At 41.0% G+C, this 20,825-nt stretch overlaps 1 protein-coding gene across 2 annotated transcripts in view; it reads right to left on the bottom strand.

The window, feature by feature from the left end:
* Positions 1-1,330: 1,330 nt before the first annotated feature.
* LOC146198519 (long-chain-fatty-acid--CoA ligase 5-like) overlaps positions 1,331-20,825 on the bottom strand; it is a 43,441-nt gene continuing 23,946 nt past the window's right edge. For both annotated transcript variants that reach the window (XM_084594014.1, XM_084594015.1), the window contains exons 11-21: positions 20,128-20,262; positions 18,430-18,512; positions 17,733-17,883; positions 15,074-15,143; positions 14,284-14,372; positions 11,301-11,417; positions 10,030-10,083; positions 8,963-9,052; positions 3,792-3,899; positions 3,543-3,614; positions 1,331-2,887 (exon numbers count right to left, since the gene is read on the bottom strand). In XM_084594014.1, coding sequence (XP_084450140.1) covers positions 2,738-2,887; positions 3,543-3,614; positions 3,792-3,899; positions 8,963-9,052; positions 10,030-10,083; positions 11,301-11,417; positions 14,284-14,372; positions 15,074-15,143; positions 17,733-17,883; positions 18,430-18,512; positions 20,128-20,262 — 1,119 coding nt within the window. In that variant the 3' untranslated portion in view covers positions 1,331-2,737. The remainder of the gene's footprint in view (positions 2,888-3,542; positions 3,615-3,791; positions 3,900-8,962; positions 9,053-10,029; positions 10,084-11,300; positions 11,418-14,283; positions 14,373-15,073; positions 15,144-17,732; positions 17,884-18,429; positions 18,513-20,127; positions 20,263-20,825) is intronic.

Here is a 20,825-nt window from a genome sequence, read left to right as displayed (position 1 = left end):
AGGTTATGTTGCCTATACCGCAGAGCCACAGAAGGTTGTCTGTGAGATTTATCTTTCTGTAGAGCGACACATCTGAATACTTGTGCCCTACGCAACCAACTAGTAGCTTGTAAACTTGCATTTTCCCTTCCATGGAAGTTTTGAAACTGCATGCCCTACAGGTTATAAAACATTCTTGAGGGCACTTTGGACCACTGAAGTGTGATGAGGCGAAAGCCAATATAGCGCAGTGGATTGCAGCCCTCCACTGCGGTACCTCTATCTCCCTCTCTTCTTTCACTCTCATCTTCCTCCCTTTACAGCGGGGTACATGTGTCCGCAGAGAATTGTGATAGATACTGCACCTTTTCTTTCTTGTAAATCAATTTGAAACGCTGCTGATGCCTTCTGTACTAATGCTTCCTAGACACCTGGGTCTGCTTATGTTTGCTATGTGGTGCGGCGTTTGAGAAAGTGCCAAATGAAAGGCACTGTACAGACACCTGGATCGGACCGCCGGAATGGTCAGCTTTGTATATGCATGAATCGCCTGGTGAGGACATGACCTGTCATGACATACATTGCGCGCCCCTTGTTGTGCACAACCAGCATTTCATTGTACATGTCAAAGTTCACTGGCATTCTATAATTCGTTTACAGAAAAGGAAAGGTGCAGTATCTGTCACTCGTGAACTCCTGCTATCATCCTCACAGTAGACAAGGGGAATTATGAGCGCTTCACGATCCGGGGCATGGGGCAGTTGGTTAAAGCGCTTGGCTGGGGATCCAAAGGATGGAGGTTTGATTCCCAGTGGAGACAAGATTTATTATGACATCACCAGGTCACGACATCCCAATCTCACGAAGAAGTGCAACACTTCTCGCAAACGGACGACAGTATGAACCATGAAAGGCCTTAATAGTAAATACATTATTGGTCAGAAGAGGCTGTTTTTACTGTAATCCATTTTAATGTTCTGGGTAGGTTGTCTCAGCCCAGAGTTGCTAAAAAAATGTGCATATAAGTACTGCACGAAATGATAAGGGCAGCATTGTCGAAGTGAGTTCCAAAAGTTAACGTGTACACAGTCTTGCATGCACAAAGTTTTATGCACACAGAAAAGTGGTATGGGGGCACTGTTGTATTCGGAGTGCTCCCAGCCACCCTACTCAACTTTGTCAACTAGGGCAGTCTGAGCCAACATAGCTAAGCACTTAATACTTAAATAGCCTTGTGATTATCAGGTTCTAGCATTCAAGCTAATACTTTTCAGAATTACAGTCACCTGAACAAAAATGAAACTCCTTTGCTGCAGAGCAAAGTAGTGCAGAGAAATGAAAATGCATAGCATCGGTAGTTAAGGCAGCTTTATTATATAAAGGATTTCAAAAGTTATGTACAGATCACAGAGCTTCAGTGAAAGCAGGTAATGGTACATGATGATAGATCCGTGAATAAGCTATGCAAAGGAGTTCAGTACAACATTTATGTGATGGAAAAATACAAAAGTTCACTTTGTCACAACAGCAGTGGCCAGTCAGCAACTATGAGAAGCATGGATGCAAGAAAAAAAACATGCAGACTTAAAATGCCACTACGAATGCACTTCATTATGAACACGTGAACTTAACTCTGAGCCACACTTTAAGCAAGGGTTGCAGTGATAATTGTAAAAAGTAAAAACTTTGTAGTGTAAAGTGAATTGCACGGCATGAATTGCTAAAATAAAAAAAGGTCGCACACAAAGAAACCACTTTCTCATTTAGAAGCAGGATTTTTGCATTAGATCTAAAAGCTATTAAAAAAGATAAAACTGGGAAAGCACAAGAGCAAACTACTAGCAAAAATCAGTTTGCATTGGCTTAAAAAATGCCATTGATCCCAGCTACATCACAATTGGCAGAAGACTGCCACCAACAAAAATACTTGCATTTGCTCTGCCCATAATGCACATTGAAAAGCAGCCTGTACGAATGAAGCCAAGCTGGTAAAATGAATAAACAAAATCAGCAGCAGGACTGCCTTTACAACGTTGCAGCTAAGAATCACAACTGCTGAAACTATTTCAATACATGTACAGTGGCATGACACAGGCTTCCTGGTTCAATTGCACACGTTTACAAGATGAAAATGCTGCATGATGATAAAAGCTAGCCGTCACCAAGGCATATTGTACTGAAAACATAGCATACTTTAAACTTCGTCTGTTTGTAAAGTAACAGATGGCTGAGTAAATATAAGTTGTACACAGCGCCTAAAAATATATATATTTCATAAAACCTCCCCCAAAAGTATAAAAAGCATTCTCCCACTATATATACCATACAGACAATTTTGATTTCTGATTCCTGTGTAGACTCGCATGCATTGATTCGATCAGCACCACATAGAGCATGTGCTGTCCAGATGCAAACAGAAGGGGCACATGAGCTGTTAGTAAAACATACTATGCTTAAAGCTATAATATTATTGTTAAATGCCCACTTGCCTGTACATCAACTTGGCTACAGAGATCTTTGATTTGTTATTTTGCTTCTGCCAATAGCCAGAAAAGAAGCGGTACTGTCCGAGCTACTATTTGGACAAACTGCAATGGTATGACAATGCCAAAGTTGAGACATTATGTTCTTAAAGGAAGAATTGAGCAGTGTCAGCAGAAAACCAGCCAATGCACAGTTCAATGGTAAATGTGGAGTAACACAAGGAGGGGTTTTGCAATCTCAAATGTATCACCCACTGTGCTATGCTGACCGGCTGTCACGCACTTAGGAGCTGGCCTTCTCTGTACAGATCTTCGATGGCATTGGCAAACACCTGTCGCGCCACATTCCTCTTGAGCTTCAGTGTGTTTGTTACAAGTCCAGAAGCGAGCAGGTCGTTCTCTACGTGAAGGTGCAGATTGTGAACCTGGAAAAATTGCAGCTTGTTATTCAATTCAGTTCGGAGATACAGTGAGTGCGATAAGTGGCCATATTTTCGAGCCTTAGTGAAGCAAGCCTTCTAAGCACGTCACAAAATTCAGTGTGCTGCTAAATGGCTGCAATTCATTCAGCTTTCGCACACGCATGTCATTTATCTGTTGTTTGTACACTTGACAGTAGTGATCCATAGTAAGAGACAAAGAATGTGTATAAAGTAAAGGTCAGAATAGATGTGAATGTAGCAATATGAGAACATTTTCTTGCTTACTGAACCAGATTATCATATTCTCGTGTCTTGTGCTGCCTAGCTTGCCCATAAAAGCGGTGATAAGGGATGGAACTAAGATGAGAGTTTAATAATTTATTTTTCCACCTTACCATTAAAAAGAAGTTAGAATGAAATAGTTAAATATATTGAGTAAAGCTCGAGTGGTCCTCTTCAAGATGGTGGAGACTGTGTACGCACTAGTATATGAGGCTTATGTCAGGTACCTTTGAACTAACTGACGTTATACCAATAATGCTGGCATGTTGCTGACTGCCATAGCATTTAATACAGCCTGCATTTTCAATCGTACAAATTAGTCAACTGCTGCGATCAGAACCTAACAATAGGCTCATATGTACTTGCATTTCCTCACCTGATGTAGAGAATTCAGTCCACTTTCTTTTCCAAGCTTCTGCATCTCTTTCAGCAATGCTTTGCGCACTGTCTGTTGGTTGCATGCGATGAGACAGTGTGTGCACATTATGGAAAGGGCAGATTAAAACAGCCAGTCAAGTTACAAGCATCATGAACTTTCAGGAAAACAATTATTCATTGTAACAGTACCTAGTGTAATGCTCCCAAAAAATTGCTTAATCAGCTTGATTTTATGACTTGAACTTACCAAATTTTTGCAAATTTCATGTAGTGGAGTTTTCTTGTCAAGACCACATGAAACAGCAAGCTCCCTTAAAGGTTCTTCGTGAGGAATCACAATGGCCACACAGAATGACTTGAGAGGTTGGAAGAGAAAAAAAAAGTACTAAAGCACAACACTACAAAATGCCAGTGCAGAGGCACTTCATGCACAAATTTTGATGCAAACTTGAACTCTTCACAAAATAAATTCAAGATATGCTCGAACTTAGAGGCCTTCTAAAATATACTTGGCTTGATGGCAACAAAGAAAGCAGTTAATAAGACCTTATTCACTAATAATTACTGACACATTTCGCAGTAGCAACAAGAGATGGCGCCACATACTCAACAAGTGGGTCCAAATGTTACGGGTGCTACTCTTTGTCCACGTGAAAGCGCACTGGCATCTACTACCGGATTGCACATAGCACAACTGCCAGTTTCAATTACCTCCTTCAGGCGCTGAGTCCACATATGTGGACGCGACCCAAATTTCACTATGTCTTTGCACTGAGTTCAAATTTCTGGTTTTGAATCGGGCACCCATAACATTTGGACCCGCCCTGTCCAGCATGTGGCGTCATCTCTTGTTGCTACTGCGAAATGTGTTTGTAAACAGCAAGTAAAGATGTGCGTAGCAGCGTTTTATGGCGGGACGAATCAGTAACTCTTATTTTAGCATACCACTTTCTAAACCGATGCCTAATAATGCTCTTTATTGCAATGAATGTATCAGTAAGGAAATGTAGACGTTGCATGCCAGATTTCATTATTTTAGACAGAAAATGTGCTTCAGTGGACTATTGGAGTTTTGCGCAAGAGCAGTGCGTAACATGCTGATTTGTGTGCAAGTGTCAGTCTTGAAGGCGCAAGGTATACTCAGAGGAAAACATTTATTCATGCTTAATAATTAGTTAGAAAATGCAGAAAATGTTGCAATGTTTTCATTCATGTAGCACCTTTGAGGCATCATGTCCACATATGTGGACGCAAATAAAATATAAATATTTTTGGATAATCTTTTATATTTGAATTCTGCCTGGCCTATTGTGCATGTATGGTGGAAAAAAAATTTTTTCCTTTGAGAAAATTGGCGCCTGAAGGGTTATAGAAAGTGTGAAAAATTTTAGAATGAGATAGGGTGCTTCGTTTACGTTTCGCCGCACCGGTACAGCTCGCCGAAAAGGTGTCCTTGCTAGCTGCTGAAATCATAACCAGCGGCTCATTGACAGTAAGTGAGGCCGATTTGAAGAATTAAAAAAATTTGTTCCTAGGAAACCACACTGAAAGTTACGTTACTTGATTCCTTAACTCTTATATTTGAGTCTTTAAAAACCATCATACTCTGCAATTTGTAGCTTAAGACAGAGTGTTATCAGAGAGGACACTGAATTGATGTAATGTTCTGAACGTTCTACGAATGAAGTGGCTGGTCTAAAGCCAAAAGGATGCTCAGTTGTGGATGTGTCGGGAAGTGACCGGAAAGTCCGATGCTGCAAGGAGATAGATCACATAGCAACATGGAATGTAAGATCTATGACGCAAGGTAAACTGAATGTCGTCAGGCGAGAAATGGACAGATTGAACATTGATATCTTGGGTATCAGCAAGCTCAAGTGGACCGGAATGGGAGAATTTAATTCCGGCGACCATCATGTCTTTTATTGTGGGCATGAATCCAGGAGAAGGAATGGGGTCGCGCTCATAGTAAACAGAAGAATGGGTAAAGCAGTGCTAGGGTACAACCCCAAAAATGACCAAATGATTTCACTTTGGATCCAAGGTCACCCTTGCAATATAGCAGTTATCCAAGTCTATGCACCAACCACTACTGCTGAAGAAGCTGACGTTAAGAGATTTTATGCTGACCTGCAATGCCTTTTAGACTGCACTCCCTCATCTGACGTCCTTTTTCTCATAGGAGACTGGAATGCTAAGGTGGGGAGTGAAGAAATATCCGGAATTACAGGCAAGTTCAGTCTTGGTGAGCCAAATGAAGCTGAGCAGAGGCTAGTAGTTTTGTCAAGAAAACAACCTGACCATAGCGAATACTTCTTTTCAACAGCACAAGAGGCGCCTGTACACATGGACTTCGTCGGACGGTCTGTACAGGAATCAGATTGATTATATTCTTTGCCGCCAGAGATGGAGAAGCTATACAAGCAGTAAAAACAAGGCCTGGGGCTGATTGTGGCACCGATCATCAGCTTCTTGTTGCCAAATTTAAGCTTCAACTGAGGAAAACGCAGAAAACTAGAAGGCCTTTCAGGTATGATCTGAATCAAATTCCATCAGAATATGCTGTGGAAGCGAGGAATCGATTTCAAGAATTAGATCTAAAAGACAGAGCCTGAAGAGATGTGGACTGATGTTCATGATATAATGCATGATGTTGCTACTAAGGTAGTTCCAAAGCAAAAGAAATGCAAGAAAGCAAACTGGTTATTTGAAGAGGCTTTGCAAATAGCTGAGGGAAGGAGGACGGCAAAAGTTATGAGGGAAAGAGAAAGATACAAGGTTCTCAATGCGGATTTTCAGAAAATAGCAAGAAGAGATAAAAATGCCTTCCTGAAAATACAGTGCCAAGCAGTTGAGGACAACAGCCAATTGCGAAACACAAGAGCTCTGTATAAGACAATCAAAGATATCAAAGGAAGCTTCTGTGCTAAGATGGACGTGATAAAGGACAAACGAGGCAGGGACCTCACTGAAGCCTCAAAAATAAAGAAGAGGTGGCAGGAATACACAGAAGAAATGTACAAGAAGGACCCGAATGTGCAAACCCAACATAAGACGGCTGTGATTACTGATCTCGAGCCGGGCATCCTGAAAAGTTAAGTTGAATGGGCCTTAGCCAGCCTAGCTAAGGACAAAGCTAGTGGAATTGATGGCGTTCCAGCTGGGTTGCTTCAAAACCTCAAACATGACGCTGTCAACGTTCTGTATGCATTATATCAGCAAATTTGGACAACCCTGCAGTGGCCACAGGATTGGAGGAGGTCAGTTTACATCCCCATTCCAAAGAAAGGCAGTGCCAAAGATTGTTCCAACTACCGCACGATCGCGCTTATTTCGCATGCTAGCAAGGTGATGTTGAAAATCCTCCAAGATAGGCTGCAGCAGTATGTGGATCGGGAGCTTCCGGACGTGCAAGCTGGGTTTTGCAATGGCAGAGGAACTAGAGAACAGATTGTCAACCTTCGCTGGATTATGGAAAAAGCAAGAGAGTTCCAGAAACCCATCTACTTCTGCTTTATCTATTATGCGAAAGCGTTTGACAGCGTAGATCACAGCAGATTGTGGCAAGCTCTCCAAGAGATTGGAGTTCCAATTCACCTCACTTGTCTCCTCAGGAACCTGTATGAAGGGCAAGAGGCCACAGTCAGAACTGGGCATGGTCTTACTGATTGGTTTCAGATTGAGAAACGAGTGAGGCAAGGCTGCATACTATCACCCTGCCTATTTAACCTATATGCTGAGTGCATCAAGGGGAAGGCTGGTCTGGATGAGTCTTTAGCTGGAGTGAAGATTGCTGAAAAACGTATCAACAACCTTAGATATACGGATGATACCACTTTATTGGCAGAAAGTGAAGTGGAACTCAAGAGACTTCTGATGCGCGTACAAGAAGAGAGTGAAGTTTGGGCTTAAACTGAACATTAAAAAGACAAAGATCATGGCGTCTTGCCCTATCAAGTCCTGGAGCATCAATGGACAAGAAGTGGAAACTGTGACAGATTTTCTCTTCTTGGGCTCCAAGATTACCCTGGAAGGAGACTGCAGACATGAAATTAGGAGACACCTGCTTCTGGGAAAGAGAGCCATGACTAGCCTTGACCGCCTAGTAAAGAGCAGAGGCATTAGTCTGCCAACCAAGATCCGTATAACTCGTGCTATGGTCTTTCCAGTTGTGATGTATGAATTCGAGAGTTGGACTGTGAAGAAGGCTGATCGCTGAAGAATTGACGCGTTTGAATTGTGGTGCTGGCGGAGACTCTTGAGAGTTCCTTGGACTGCCAGAAGATCAAATCAGTCAATGTTGTCGACCATAATCCCCGACTGCTCATTGGAGGGTCAAATTCTAAAGTTAAAGCTCAGCTACTTTGGTCATCCGATGAGAAGATAGGAGTCGCTGGAGAAAGATTTGATGTTGGGAAAGGTTGAGGGTCACCGGAGAAGGGGTAGGCAGCGAACGCGATGTCTAGATGGTATCCTCGAGGCCCTGCAGATGAAGTTATGTGATGTTAGGAAGATAGTGAGAGACCGGAAAGCGTGGCGTGATATGGTCCATAAGGTCACGAAGAGTCGGACACGACTGAACGACTGAACTGAACTGACTCTGAACGTTCTATACATCACCACTAAATATGCACTAAACAAGCACAACCTGGTGGGAGTGGGGATGGCAAGAATCTTTCAAGAGGACATCTTGTAGTAGGCAAAATGTTATTTGCACAACAAAGATTCCTCCTGTTTGCTACCAGCTGCTCAAAGCTAAGAAATTAAGTAGAAACTTATATGCTTCAGTAAAGCCATCTCTCATGGCTGAAAGATGCAAACCAAGTAGGATATCGCACAGCTGGCAGAGGATGTTGCACTTCTGATTTCAGTTTTTCACTCAGTTTGTCTAAGGCTATAGCTCTGCAGCTGCCTTATTGCTGTGAGATGCACGACATGCAGTTTCTGCAGTGCAAAATACTGGTTTTGGAATGCCCGCTGATGTATGATTGTGCACATGAGTCTGCGATACAGTGTACTCTATTCTGTTTTTTTTTTTCATCATTAGCAATTCCTTTTGAGAAGCAGGAAAGACGGTCCACATTACACTTCTATATCCTTGGAGCATTATCACTTGTCACTGATTGCAACTCCAGTGCTTCAAAACATTTTAAAGTACTGAATAATGGTGCTCAGTGGCAAGCACAGTGGAACGAACAAATGCTTTAAGATGCAAAATACAGAGTGTTAGTAAACAATGATTTTGTCCAAATGCTGAACTCGCACCTGAAATAATGCTTATGCACCGTATGCCATATGTTAGTACAGCAAGCTAAAATTGACTTTTTATGGTGAACTTTGTTCTGTTTTAAAAGCGGTAAAATCTCAGTAAGAAAAATCAATATGCAGAACATGCCCCAAAGTGGAAGAGACTGGCACCTGGGTTGGACATCCTGTGACAAACACAGTTGCAATGTAATCCATCATGCTGTAGACACTTTCGATTCGCTCTGGTGAAATGAATTCCCCCTGAAAAAAGAATTAAAGAAAAGATTTCAAATTCAAGGTCATTTTCCAGTGTGCAGTTACAGCAGGGTTATAACTTAGAGAAAGCTAGGGAAGGATAACCTGCTACAGCATTCAGCAGGTGGAAAAAAAAAAATCTTTACGCTACGGTGGCACTGCAACCCCAGCAGCAGCTGGCGGCTGTGTTGTGACTGTTTTGGTGACCAGGGAGCCCGGACTAGAAAATAATGGGCGCTGTTCTTTTGTGCATTTTTTTTATTTCTGTTACTTTTATTTTTTGGCTCCACTGCGCGACAAGGCAGCGGCAACCCGCTACAAAGAGCATAGCCATCATCACACCTATCATTCGCGTTGTGCACATAATCTAAATGCCAATCGCGAATGGACCCTTTGCAAAAGTTCTGGAATTAGATTCTCTGCTCAGTGAAAGTCCCTTAACCATGACAGCCAAACCTGTTTTGGGGAAAAAAATTGGGTGCAGTGCAGGAGAGGTCTGTTATGAGAATAATGGCCGCATCAATTTCCTGCATGCCTCTGTCTTGTGTTCCTGTTGCGATTAAGAGAGTAAGAGCGCCTCTACCAAGTCAGTGCCTCTCTGGGACCATCCATATTTCTTCCTTCCTTCCCCCGCGCCCATGCTGGTGCTTAACTACACTGGACTCAGTGAATGTACACAGAAAAGAACATTGCTTTTTGTGGCACTGCTGGAGCACGATGCACAGCATCCCCAGTAACGCCAGGAGGTACAAGGCCTCGTTCACAGTCGGCACACACTAGGGCCAAAAATGTGTATGAAATGCTGCATTCCAAAGTAAACTGAAAGGGCACCACTTCTCATGTGGCAAATGCAGAGAAACTGGTTTCAAGTTTTCACCTGCAGCTCTTTTTGATGCGAACACCATACAAAATATTTTTAAAGAAACTCGCAAACTGTGCAGTACAATTCAGCTTTTTTTGCCTTTTTTTTTTGTTGAACCAACCTGAGAGAGCTTGAAGATGTCTTTCTTCCTGTCAATAACCTTGAGTGCTCCTCTCTGGAAAAAAAAAAATAATGACTATGGTTGACAGAAAGAGTATAAACACCACATGGCTACAGGTGGCACAACTATAGACAGTACCCACTTCCCAGACTATTGTGAGCAGCAATGAAGCAAGGGTCACAATGGGCCACATGTCCATGATTTATCAAGTTGACGTAAATCAGCAATTTCTAAATTATCACAATACCCTGACAGTGATGCAGTTTACTAAAAAAAAAAAAAAAAAAAAACGTTATGGGGGACAATTAAGCTCTGCCTTTAGGGGCATGTTATGATAACATAGGCTACCTACCAACTTACATATAAGGCCCCTCTATAACCGAGCTGTATAAACGTGCCCGCATGGCCTAGAGGTAATGCGGATGCGAGGGTCCTGGCAGGATGATTGCGTTATCACCCTCCCGTAGAAAGGAGCGTGTCAAATGGCAGCTCTTCCCAAACGTAATGTTAGGCAACCCAATGTCCAGTCAGTGCGTGGTCATGTCAACTACCACCTGCCAGTGCTATGCGCGCGATTTTTCCCTTGTAACGGTGGTGCAAGAGCCGAGATCAATTTTTTGGTGAACAGGGCCTTTAATGCTATTGCGTTAAAAATTTCCTTGTTAGTGTAAAAGAAACTAACATAATAAGCAGGAGGAGGCGGGAAACACTGAAACATTGGCTACATAATTGCATTCTGAAATAACGTAGACCTTGCCCCACTTTGACAGTTAGATTATTCGTGCAGGACTAACACATTTAAAAATTCCTTTTTTCCGCGTACTATTTGTGAATGGAATGCATTATTCGCCGACACTGTTGATGCCCCAACTATTTCTTCATTCCTCTGCGCACTTGCACCCAAGCCATAGTTACATGTGCCTCTCCTCATCAAATGACCTCATCATGTAAATATTCTCCTGTTTTTTTGTTATGATTTATTCTTCAGTGTCTAGTATCTTGTTTGCTGTTTTTGCTTTTGTTCACCTGAACTGCCCACTCCTGCCAAAGGCCTGATAACAAGGCTGGCAGTACCTTTAAATAAATAAATAAATAAATAAATAAATAAATAAATAAATAAATAAGGATGGGTCCCTAAACAGAACTCGCATGAAACATGAACTATACACTTGGACTGGAGAAACTGCAAAACGTCTTGTACTGCTTCGCACTGGTCCTTGGCTTTCAGATGTGCAAGAAAAAGAGCAGATATGAGCAGCCGGCATGCATACCGTTGTCCACATTCCGATGTCACCTGTTAGCATCCAGCCATCTTTGAGTAAAGTTTTTGCAGTTTCCTCAGGGTTCTTGTAGTAACCATCGAAGGTCAGAGGACTTCGAACACAAATCTGTTGTGGGTGGGAACCGTGAAATGTCAGCATATAATACCAGTGAGACACCAGCTTTGTGCATCAGAAAATGAACACAGTTCAATGCGTGCAGAAACGCATTCTCTGCCATAATTGCACAATGAACGATGATGCTGAAGCATAATTTTTTTAGAATTTTGTTTCCTTCACAGTAAACTGCACAAAACGAAGTCTATACGCATACATGTACTACATTCGCCTGTAAAAAAGATTAACACTTGTTACATGTTTCCAGAGAGGCAGATAACAAAGCTCGGCGCTGCGGTTACAAATATGTACACCGATAACAAGTGTTAGGTGTGTTCGCAAAGAATGGTGCTGTGTCAGCAGCAATGTGACATCACTGTGCTGATCTGTTTTACTCGCGACTCTACTCTCAGCTTTATCACAAAGGAAATGTTCTTGCTGGGTAATCATTTCACATAAATATTTACCCAGTCCTCACTGCAGTGGGCTAATCTATGCCAAAGCACAGAAAAAAAAATTAAGGAGTGATATGATTTAATTGCAAGCTCAGCAAACAGAAATGTGATTATGAGGTCCAACTGGCACATGCTGTGGATCATGAAGAAACAAACACTACAAAAAGCAGATATGGCTAATACTTACTTTCCTGCAGTCTGTTTTGTGTTAGAGAATCTCTGCTTTGCTGTTTTTATTGTCCCTTGTAATGTTTTCCCGTGCTCCAGGGACTTATCGTAATTGCTAAACTACTACTCACAGTGAGGACAGTGATGCAGTGCCTGCACTAACCCATGCCACTAGCAACATCACTTCTGACAACAGGGGTAGGAACTGAGTTTTTCGAAGCTACCAGGAAGAGACGCCACTGCTCACACAAGTTTCTGGAAAAGTGCTTCATCTGCCACAGGAATGCGGGGAAGTTCGTGCTTGGTGCTTAGCTTAGCTTAGTGTTTTTGGGACGAAAATGTGGATTTGGCAGCAGATTATTAGCAGTGCCACATATTACACATCCTAAGCAATAGTTAAAACGCAAAAAAAATTAAGGACTTCCACAGTCAAGAAGCCTGTCAAATATTTAAGAAGTGGTCACTCTTTGTGATGGTCTGCATCAAGAAAAAGCTGTATTTCAATGAGGTTAAATACCAGTTTTTGTTCCATTACTAGCCAAGCCGCATCAAGTATGAAGTTCACACGCCCTGACATAATCACCACGAATGAACCTAAATAAGCAAGAAACCCAGTGCAGCCACGTTGCACAAGTAGCATTGAAAGCTGCAGCCTTAGTTAAAGCGCACGGAAAGGACAAACAATATGACAATGACTGCACAGGTGCAATGACAGTCTTAAGGAACATGCTTCTGGCACTTGAAATTTTCTCACATGTTCCACAGAAAAGACATCGCGATTACTCTGATCCTTACGCAAATGTACCACTGGCATTGCAAGGTACTTCCGAATATGCATTAGGTACCGTGTGACGACACCTTTCATCACCAAGGCATGCTCCATATCATTACGGCTGGGACTGTACATTCATTCCTCTGCTCCTGTCACATGCCTAAAAAGCAACTCTTTAGAACAGTGCAGCTCAAGAACAGCGCTACATGATTAAGGAGAGATGCGGGGCTAAAGGGTTAACTAACTTTCGACCTGCTACACGATTTCGACAAAATTTGCAGGGATGGCTTATATTCCTCTCCTCAGAATATATTTGAAGTTTGATAAAAAAAATGTTATAGCTGTCATAATGATTAATTAAGTGTGTCAGCTTAAGAATACTATCAATTCCAAAGTCTTGAAGTTGTACTAACTGTCTGTGCTTAGATAACTTCCAACTAGATCATTGGGTGCATTTTAAGGCTAATTGAGGGCTCTTTATGGCATATTTGTAAAGATTCAAGCATGTTAAAAACGAACTTCACTCTTTCTGTTGTCATTACATGCAACAGATTTGATATTTTTTCTCAAAGTAAAATTAAAAATTGAAAAAGTACCTTATCTTGCTCCTAACAAAATTTTAGTCTAGAAACCACCATGACAGCAGCCTTTGGTGAAAGAGTTTGGAAGTGGTAGTTTTTTAAATGGTTGTGCTCTTGCAAAAAGTGCAAATTGAGACAAATGAGTTTAAAGATTTCAGAAGTTGCTATTCAAATTTAGGGCCTAATTTATTAAATCAAAGTACATACATTGGGCCGTCCTTTTCAGCACGACACTGGTCTGTCGTGACTGCATTCAGTTGCCTATTTTTTTGCCCCAGCTTTACAGCTGTCTAGCACCCTTGTCTGCACTCATAAAACGCTTTCCTCGATTGTTTGATGGGTGTGCCTCCATATGCTATCTTCAGCTTGTGTAGCACTTTGGTTAGCCAGGCTCCCAGTGGTGCGAAAACAACATTCAAAGGTTAGATACTGCGTTTTAGCCAATCCAAGCTTCTATTTTGCTTTACGTGCCAATCCGCTGTTGCCATGGCCCAAATTTTGCCTTTCCTCCAGTTTCTTTTCAGCTGCCTGCTGATCTCTTGGTAGCAGGGCCCTTTAAAAACAAGCGTTCTAACTTAGGGATACACTCCGCATTTATTTTCTTGCCCAGTGTGCAGCTGCATCTTGAAATCAGTGTTCATAGGCGCTTTCGGTGGCGAGTACACTCCACCTCGCAAAAAAAAAAAAATTTTCTTAATTTCTCTACTGCACAGATGACAACCAAACTTGGTGAGAAGTTTCTTCAATCATACACAATAACAATAATAAAAAAAAATGTTTTTTGGTTAAAGTTCTGATTTTAACCCTGAATCCTCCCTTAACAAGAGGAGGATTCAGCATCTCTATACAACAGTAGAACAACAAGGCACACACAAAAGCACGGGTGATGAGAAAACTCAAACCTCTCCTCTGTCGTCTTTTGCAAAATAGTTCATTTCTGGCACATCAACCAGCTTCATTTCAACTCCAGGGAAGAGGCAGCCAACACTGTCTGTCAAGAAAAAGTACATATACTATGGTGAGGCAGGCCAAAAGTAAATAAAAATAATGTGCCTCTGCCCGTGCCACTAAAAGAAAAAATACAGTTCAAGAAGAGGATTTTGATGGGTTGGTTGGTTCCTCTTGAGCGAACAGCGCTAACAGATGGGACAATTGTGAACGCGAGACAGCGCATGTGGCTGTCTCGCCTTCCTACTCGTCTCGTCTGTTACCGCTGTTTCTTCGTTTCGTTCAAGAAATACAGTACAGCTACTGAGATTCAGTACTACTACTTTTCTACTCTGACCTTAGCCAAGTGCCTGACAAGAGCTACAATCAGAATACAGTCACACATTACAGAAAATCAACCAGTAAAAAATATATGATAAGACAAACTCCTGTTTTTACAACAACACATCTTGAGCCATTAGAATAATTTGTGAATTTAGCAGCCATTGAAAGATTTTAGAAATAAACTTTGTCATGTCCTAGCCAGCAGCCAGTATGAGTCAATAAAGCTACTCAGCTAAAGGAAGCATTGGCATGGCAGAACGACTACTCTACCAGGAACATTGCTTGGTTCATCAATAAAATATGCCTGGTTTAGTTCAGCAAACTACGAGTGCAAAATACAGTGACTTTTTTTCTTTCTGTGGCGTTTAGTTCTGACAGTATGGTTTATTAAAGGGAATGAAAGATGTGGTGTGAGCTTACCTCCTATGAAGTCAAATGGAAGGGTGCTTGAAAGCACACTGGCTTCAGTGCTGCCATATACCTCCACAAGCTGACATAAAGTAAACCAAAGCAAGACGTGGTTAGGCATTTTATCATGGGTACTGTCATAATTAAAAGAGCAGAATTGTCATTTGAAAGCAGGGTTTGCCTCAATGAAAGCCCTTGAAGGCAATTTAAGCTTAAAGAAAAAAACAAACTATTTGCAGTGCAAAATAACACTACAGACATTGCCAACAAGCGGCAAGACCTGTTCTGTCCATTCCAAGTTTCAAAATGTGGAATTACTACATTGAATTGTGGTATTACCATAAGTTAAACTGTGAAATGCATGCATACCTCAGAAGCTCCTCTGTGCATAATAAGGAACACACATGGCAAATAAACAAATCTCACTGTAAAGACTTGTAGCATACAACTAGGCAATCAATTTTCATGGCTAATAATTTGTATGGGCGTGTTCAGATAAGAACAATAATCGAGGTCCCATGACCATGTTTTGTTTTCAATGAAATAGAAGGGGATGAACCTTAGACCTGCAAGATAAGACATAGTTTTCTCATAAAAAATTCGTATATCACTAGAGGTGGAAAAACGCCCTTTTTGCCATTTCAAAAAGTTTCAAGTTTGGAGACTTGCTGCTTCTGCACTAAGATATTGTCATATTATTTTTTTACTTACTAAACCTATGCAACATTTACTTTTACAAAAATGATTAGAAACCCCTTTTTGTTGTTGCAGTCGATTTAATAAAAAATCGCTCACTTCGCTTCAGGAGCAGCGCGCTACAAAAATGTTCATTTTCAATCTTACATACTGGCATTTGCACTAAACCTTTTCTTTTATTATGCAGCTTACATTCTTAACTTCAAAAAAAATTTGGAGCTCTAGATCGCTAATTATGTTCTCCACAGCACATCAAAATAGTCAAAAATTTGAAAACAGCAAAAAAGGGGCCTCAAGAGTCCTCAGCACCTCGGAAATATTATGGACTAAAAAAGTGTTACTACTGAAACTTCTTGTTCATATTATCCAGGCCTTGTTTTTTTATTTCTGTAAGAATTTGAAGCTCTAATGTTATCAGTTCTTTCTCCATATTTTTTTGTAATTGGCCAAAATAAAAAAAAAGATATAAAGAAATAGCAAATTTTAATTCCAATTTAAAAAAACTACCTCAACTTTGATTTTTATCAAAATTTCCTAAAAACAATTTTAGGTATTTTATAAATATGAGGCACTAAAAATTATAGCATTATGTAAACTAAAATTCTAAACATAATTTGTTTACATAATGTTAACATAATGCAATACTTGAGACATTTGCCCACAATATAAAAAAATTTAATTGAAAACAAAACATAGTCATGGGGCCTCGATTACCATTCTTATCTGAGCACATTTGTATTTGTTGAATGAACGAATTGGTAATCTTTCTGGCTTAAATTGAAGAAAATAAAGACTCGATAAAGGTTTGCTGAATCCAGTTTTCAAAATTCAGTTTTAACTACAAAAGGTCTCCCTGACATGGACACTGCTACTAGCTAGCTACTGAAAATGAGGCAAACTCAGTCAAAGAATAAAATTACACTGTGGAAGGCAGGGTCACGAATAGTATGTCAGTAAATTTAGATTGATGACATACTGCCCACCTCCGAAGATCAGGATACTCCTTGACCTCCTCGTCTGCTAACAAAATGCTGTACTCTGTCCTTTCACTGTCATCACTCTATTAGGGCATTTACCCGGCTGAGCAAGTGTCCCTACTACAGATAAGAACACTGATGTGAAACTATGCATAATTGTTGAAAAAAAAAGAGTCATATACATTCTAGATATTTGCAAAAGCTGAGCATGGTTCTATGCTGCCGTAAAATGCAGGCCACATGACAACCTTTTTTTTAGGACGCTTACACTGCATTTTTTATGATTTGTTTCGCTATTGTTACTTTTTTTTTATTGGCTACAGTACTTCCTTCTTCATGAACACCTTTAAGTTTGGCAATTCATGTAACTATTTGTGACTGCAGCGAGGCTTTGTGGCTGAAGCATCTGCCTTGCAAAAGGGAGGTGTGGGCTTCTGTCCCCAGTGCCAATGAGTACCCACCATAAATACCCCCCACCCCCCTTCAATGGGTATTTATAAAAAATACCCAATGGGCATTATGCCATATTTGTGTATTTATTATTGGTGAACAGAGTGCTGATGCTGACAACAAAAGGAAAAATTAGCTCTGAGTGGCTTTTGACCACAGAGGGATACACCCTATCATACGCACACAAAAAAGCTGTAATGAGGCAGTAGAAAATAATATACGCAAAAAAAAAATTAAAATTAGCACCATAATGAACACACAAAGGTCCAAAATTTTGAAAAACTAGGAACTGAAACGGCAATACCTTAAATTGAACAAGCAAATTTGAACTTGACAGTGACGCTGGCTGGTGGCTTGCACGAAAGGTGCATTTTTTAGACTGCAGTCTGCAGCAAATACCTTTAATGAAACCAGATTGTTTTCAAAAGAAATTACAAGCTACAACCAGTTTTTTTTTTTCCTTTTTCTCTAATGCAGATTGTATGGCAGTATTAAGGAAAACACAGGAGAATCTGCACCACACGTAAATAAAGCACATGTAAGCTTACGTGAACTCCGAAAACACATCTGAAGAACTCCAAAACTTCTGCCTTGGCCGGTGCAGAAGTTGTCAAGCCATAGCGGAAGTTTCCACCGAGCTCATTTCGAATCTTCTTGAAAACAAGCTTGTCCCATATTGTGTCAGTCGTTACAATACCCCTAAGTAAAACAACAAAGCATGTACAGCAAAAATTTGTGCCTTAGGCAAAAAATCCGGTTCGGTTCGGTTCATAGGCTTAACATACCAAAGTGGCTCAGGCTAATAAAGACACCCGACAAAAGGCAACTTTGCTAATGATTGCTGTTAGTGTGATGCGGGATAAGCACATCTAAGCTATGGATACACTTTCATTTCAAAAATAACTATTTCAGAAGAAGAAAGTGATTACTTATAAGTATAACAAAATCCCTGTGCTGTGATGCCCAGCATAAGGAAAATACCTCTTCTGTGACACATATCCAGGCAAGTAAAGTTTCTTTGTGTTTCCAAAATTATACAGTCACTATAAGCAAATAAACACTGCTGCTAAAATTCTCCAAAAGGTGCAGCCTAATTGAAATTTGTTTTTCTGGCGGGAAATGCGCGAGCAACAAATTCAGTTCTCTTTCTGTTCCCATCAACAAATTCAAAGTAAACAACCTTTTGTTCGTTATATTACAATGACACAAGCAGTTCAAATTAGAATGTCAAATTAAATACATTACTTCTCAAGAAGCTTGCGCTTCTGCTTCATGGCAAAGTTGAATATTGCTGTCTTGATGGTGCTCTTGTGGAGCTCTGAGTGTATCTGAAAAAGGATGTCAGAGTAACATAATTAGGGATAGGTACTTAACGAAAGAGGGTGAAAAGGAATGGTACTCCTTCCATCGTCACTAAAGCCAAGACTGGACTAAAATAAGCCACTGCACTAGATTAGGAAAATATTTGAGGAACATTTAAGCTCCACTTTAAGGATATGATATGACAGCACTCAACACATTGTGCTTAGGTGTTTATCCTTTTTTTTTATTTACCGGCATGCAAGGCATGCAAGGCTTCCTTCTAACCAATTTGAATGAATATTCCTCAGTGGTGTAGGGTTTGAGCTTTGATTCCAATCTATTTGCTCCAGATTTCTTTTCAGCATAGTGAACTTAAATGATATTCCCACATTTCATGACGATGTTTAAGCCATGTTGCAACCTTATAATCAAATTTATATGATGTTTTACTGACTAAATTTTTATGTGAAATTAAGACCCTCTCTATCAATCCAGATTTTCTAACACAACAAAACTGATGACAGCTATGTAGGGTTTTCTCGCTCTCTACTGAACCAGGTGTTTAAGTCGCATTGAACCCTTATAAATCACAATTTATGTGACATTTTACTGACTTTAAATTTTGATGCGACATCAAGACCCTCTCTATCAATCCAGACTTTCTCAACACAACAAAAAAGATGACAGCTGCGTTGGGTTTTCTCGCAGCACAGGAACCCTAAATGCTCTCACGTTAAGAATGCAAGAAAAAGAAAAGTACATGCTGCATTACACAGAGTATGTCTAACTGCTAAGGCCAGGTATTTTAAGTTTGCAACCACTACTCAGAGCCACATCAAACCTATTTGGTTAAGAAATTAGTGACAGGCAACTAACAGCATTTGAAAAATACTGGGGCACATGACAGTCCGGCGCCTCGCAATCCAAATGCCACGAAGAGTGCCCATCGCCAGTCACCTTACTAATGGCGAATTCGAGTGGGAGAGCAGGTGCACTCAAGATCACTTCGAAAGTGCTCTCAGAAAAGCGGGCGCCCTCCAGTGGGAAAGCAGGAGTAGAATTGCTAACTTCCGATGGCTGAGGAGGTGAGCTTCTTCTCCGCTCAGAGCAGCCGAGTACACTCCCGGCTGCTGTCTCGTCTAAAGCGAGTATAGAGGAAGTCATATAACATGTAACGTCATGTCCGCGTCTTTTTCTCTTTTTTTTTTTCTCTCTCTTGAGTCGGCTCAAAATGGCAGCTGCAAAGCGTCGGCACTCGGCGAGCGGAAAGCATTGCTGTAGGCATGCTTGAGAGTCGCTGCTGGTGTCGAAAGGGCCAAAGGAGGCAGATCGCTGCGCTGTGAGAACAAAGGAATACAAAACAAGCGGTTCTTCACGGAGCGTTGGCCTCTCCTCGGGTTACAACTGTCGCCACTGCGGGCAGGCGGAGAATGCTGGCGAGAGAAGTGCGATCACGTGGTCATGGCGCGCTACTCTCGACACGCAGAGAGCGTTCCTGTGGGAGGACAGTCACAATCTCGCTCGCTGTGCTCCTATACTGCTCTGCAATGCTCAGCACCTCTGCTCTCATCCTCCCAACTGAATGCGCCATAAGCAGCAGCTAGTAGTGAGAGACTGAGCGATTGACAAAAGTGTACATGCCTTGTAGTAGATCCGATTGAGGAGGCGAGGCACCATGGGCAGGTTGTCAGGCTTCAGTATTTTCATGTCATCCAAGAGAAGTTGCACATTCCCTCTGTAGAAGCCAAGAGTAGCACCACGCATCAACGTAGTCACCTGGGCAGAAAAAACGGGGCATTCGGAGCATAAATGAAAACAAACATGCTGCAACAGTCAATTTTTTTAGCAAGCAGCAACACTGGCACCGTATATCGTGCAGGGACACTAAATTTTAACTGATGAGCACTAGCTGCTACGTATAAGGATAATAATGGTTTCTAATCTTTTCTCGTGTATCATACAGTCACAAGAAGCATGCAAAGCAAAACAGCTGTCATAAAAATGGAGAAATATATCTTCTAACCTAAGCAGCAGCTTGTGTCATTAATTCATGTCAGATTTCAGTCTTGATTGCCAGATCACTAACATTCAATCACGTGGAACATACAGAATGAACTAAACCAAAATGATTGATTATGGAAAAATAAGTAAGATAAAATAAGTAAGATAAATTCAGGTACCATATTTATACCTACACTCCTGCACAAAAGTGGAGAGACCATGTGCTTTGACAAACCTGCAAGACAGCTTTTTTCTGATGGTGGAGCGGACATTTCTGTGATATGCACAGGGTATCTTCCTAAATGTCAATTTGTCAAGCACATCTTTTTCTACGCAAA

The sequence above is a fragment of the Amblyomma maculatum genome, chromosome 2 (assembly GCF_055883805.1).
Source record: "Amblyomma maculatum isolate TAMU_Amacu chromosome 2, ASM5588380v1, whole genome shotgun sequence".
Lineage (NCBI taxonomy): Eukaryota > Metazoa > Arthropoda > Arachnida > Ixodida > Ixodidae > Amblyomma > Amblyomma maculatum.
Note: the sequence above shows the minus strand (reverse complement) of the source record. Positions and strands in the feature narration are given on the sequence as shown.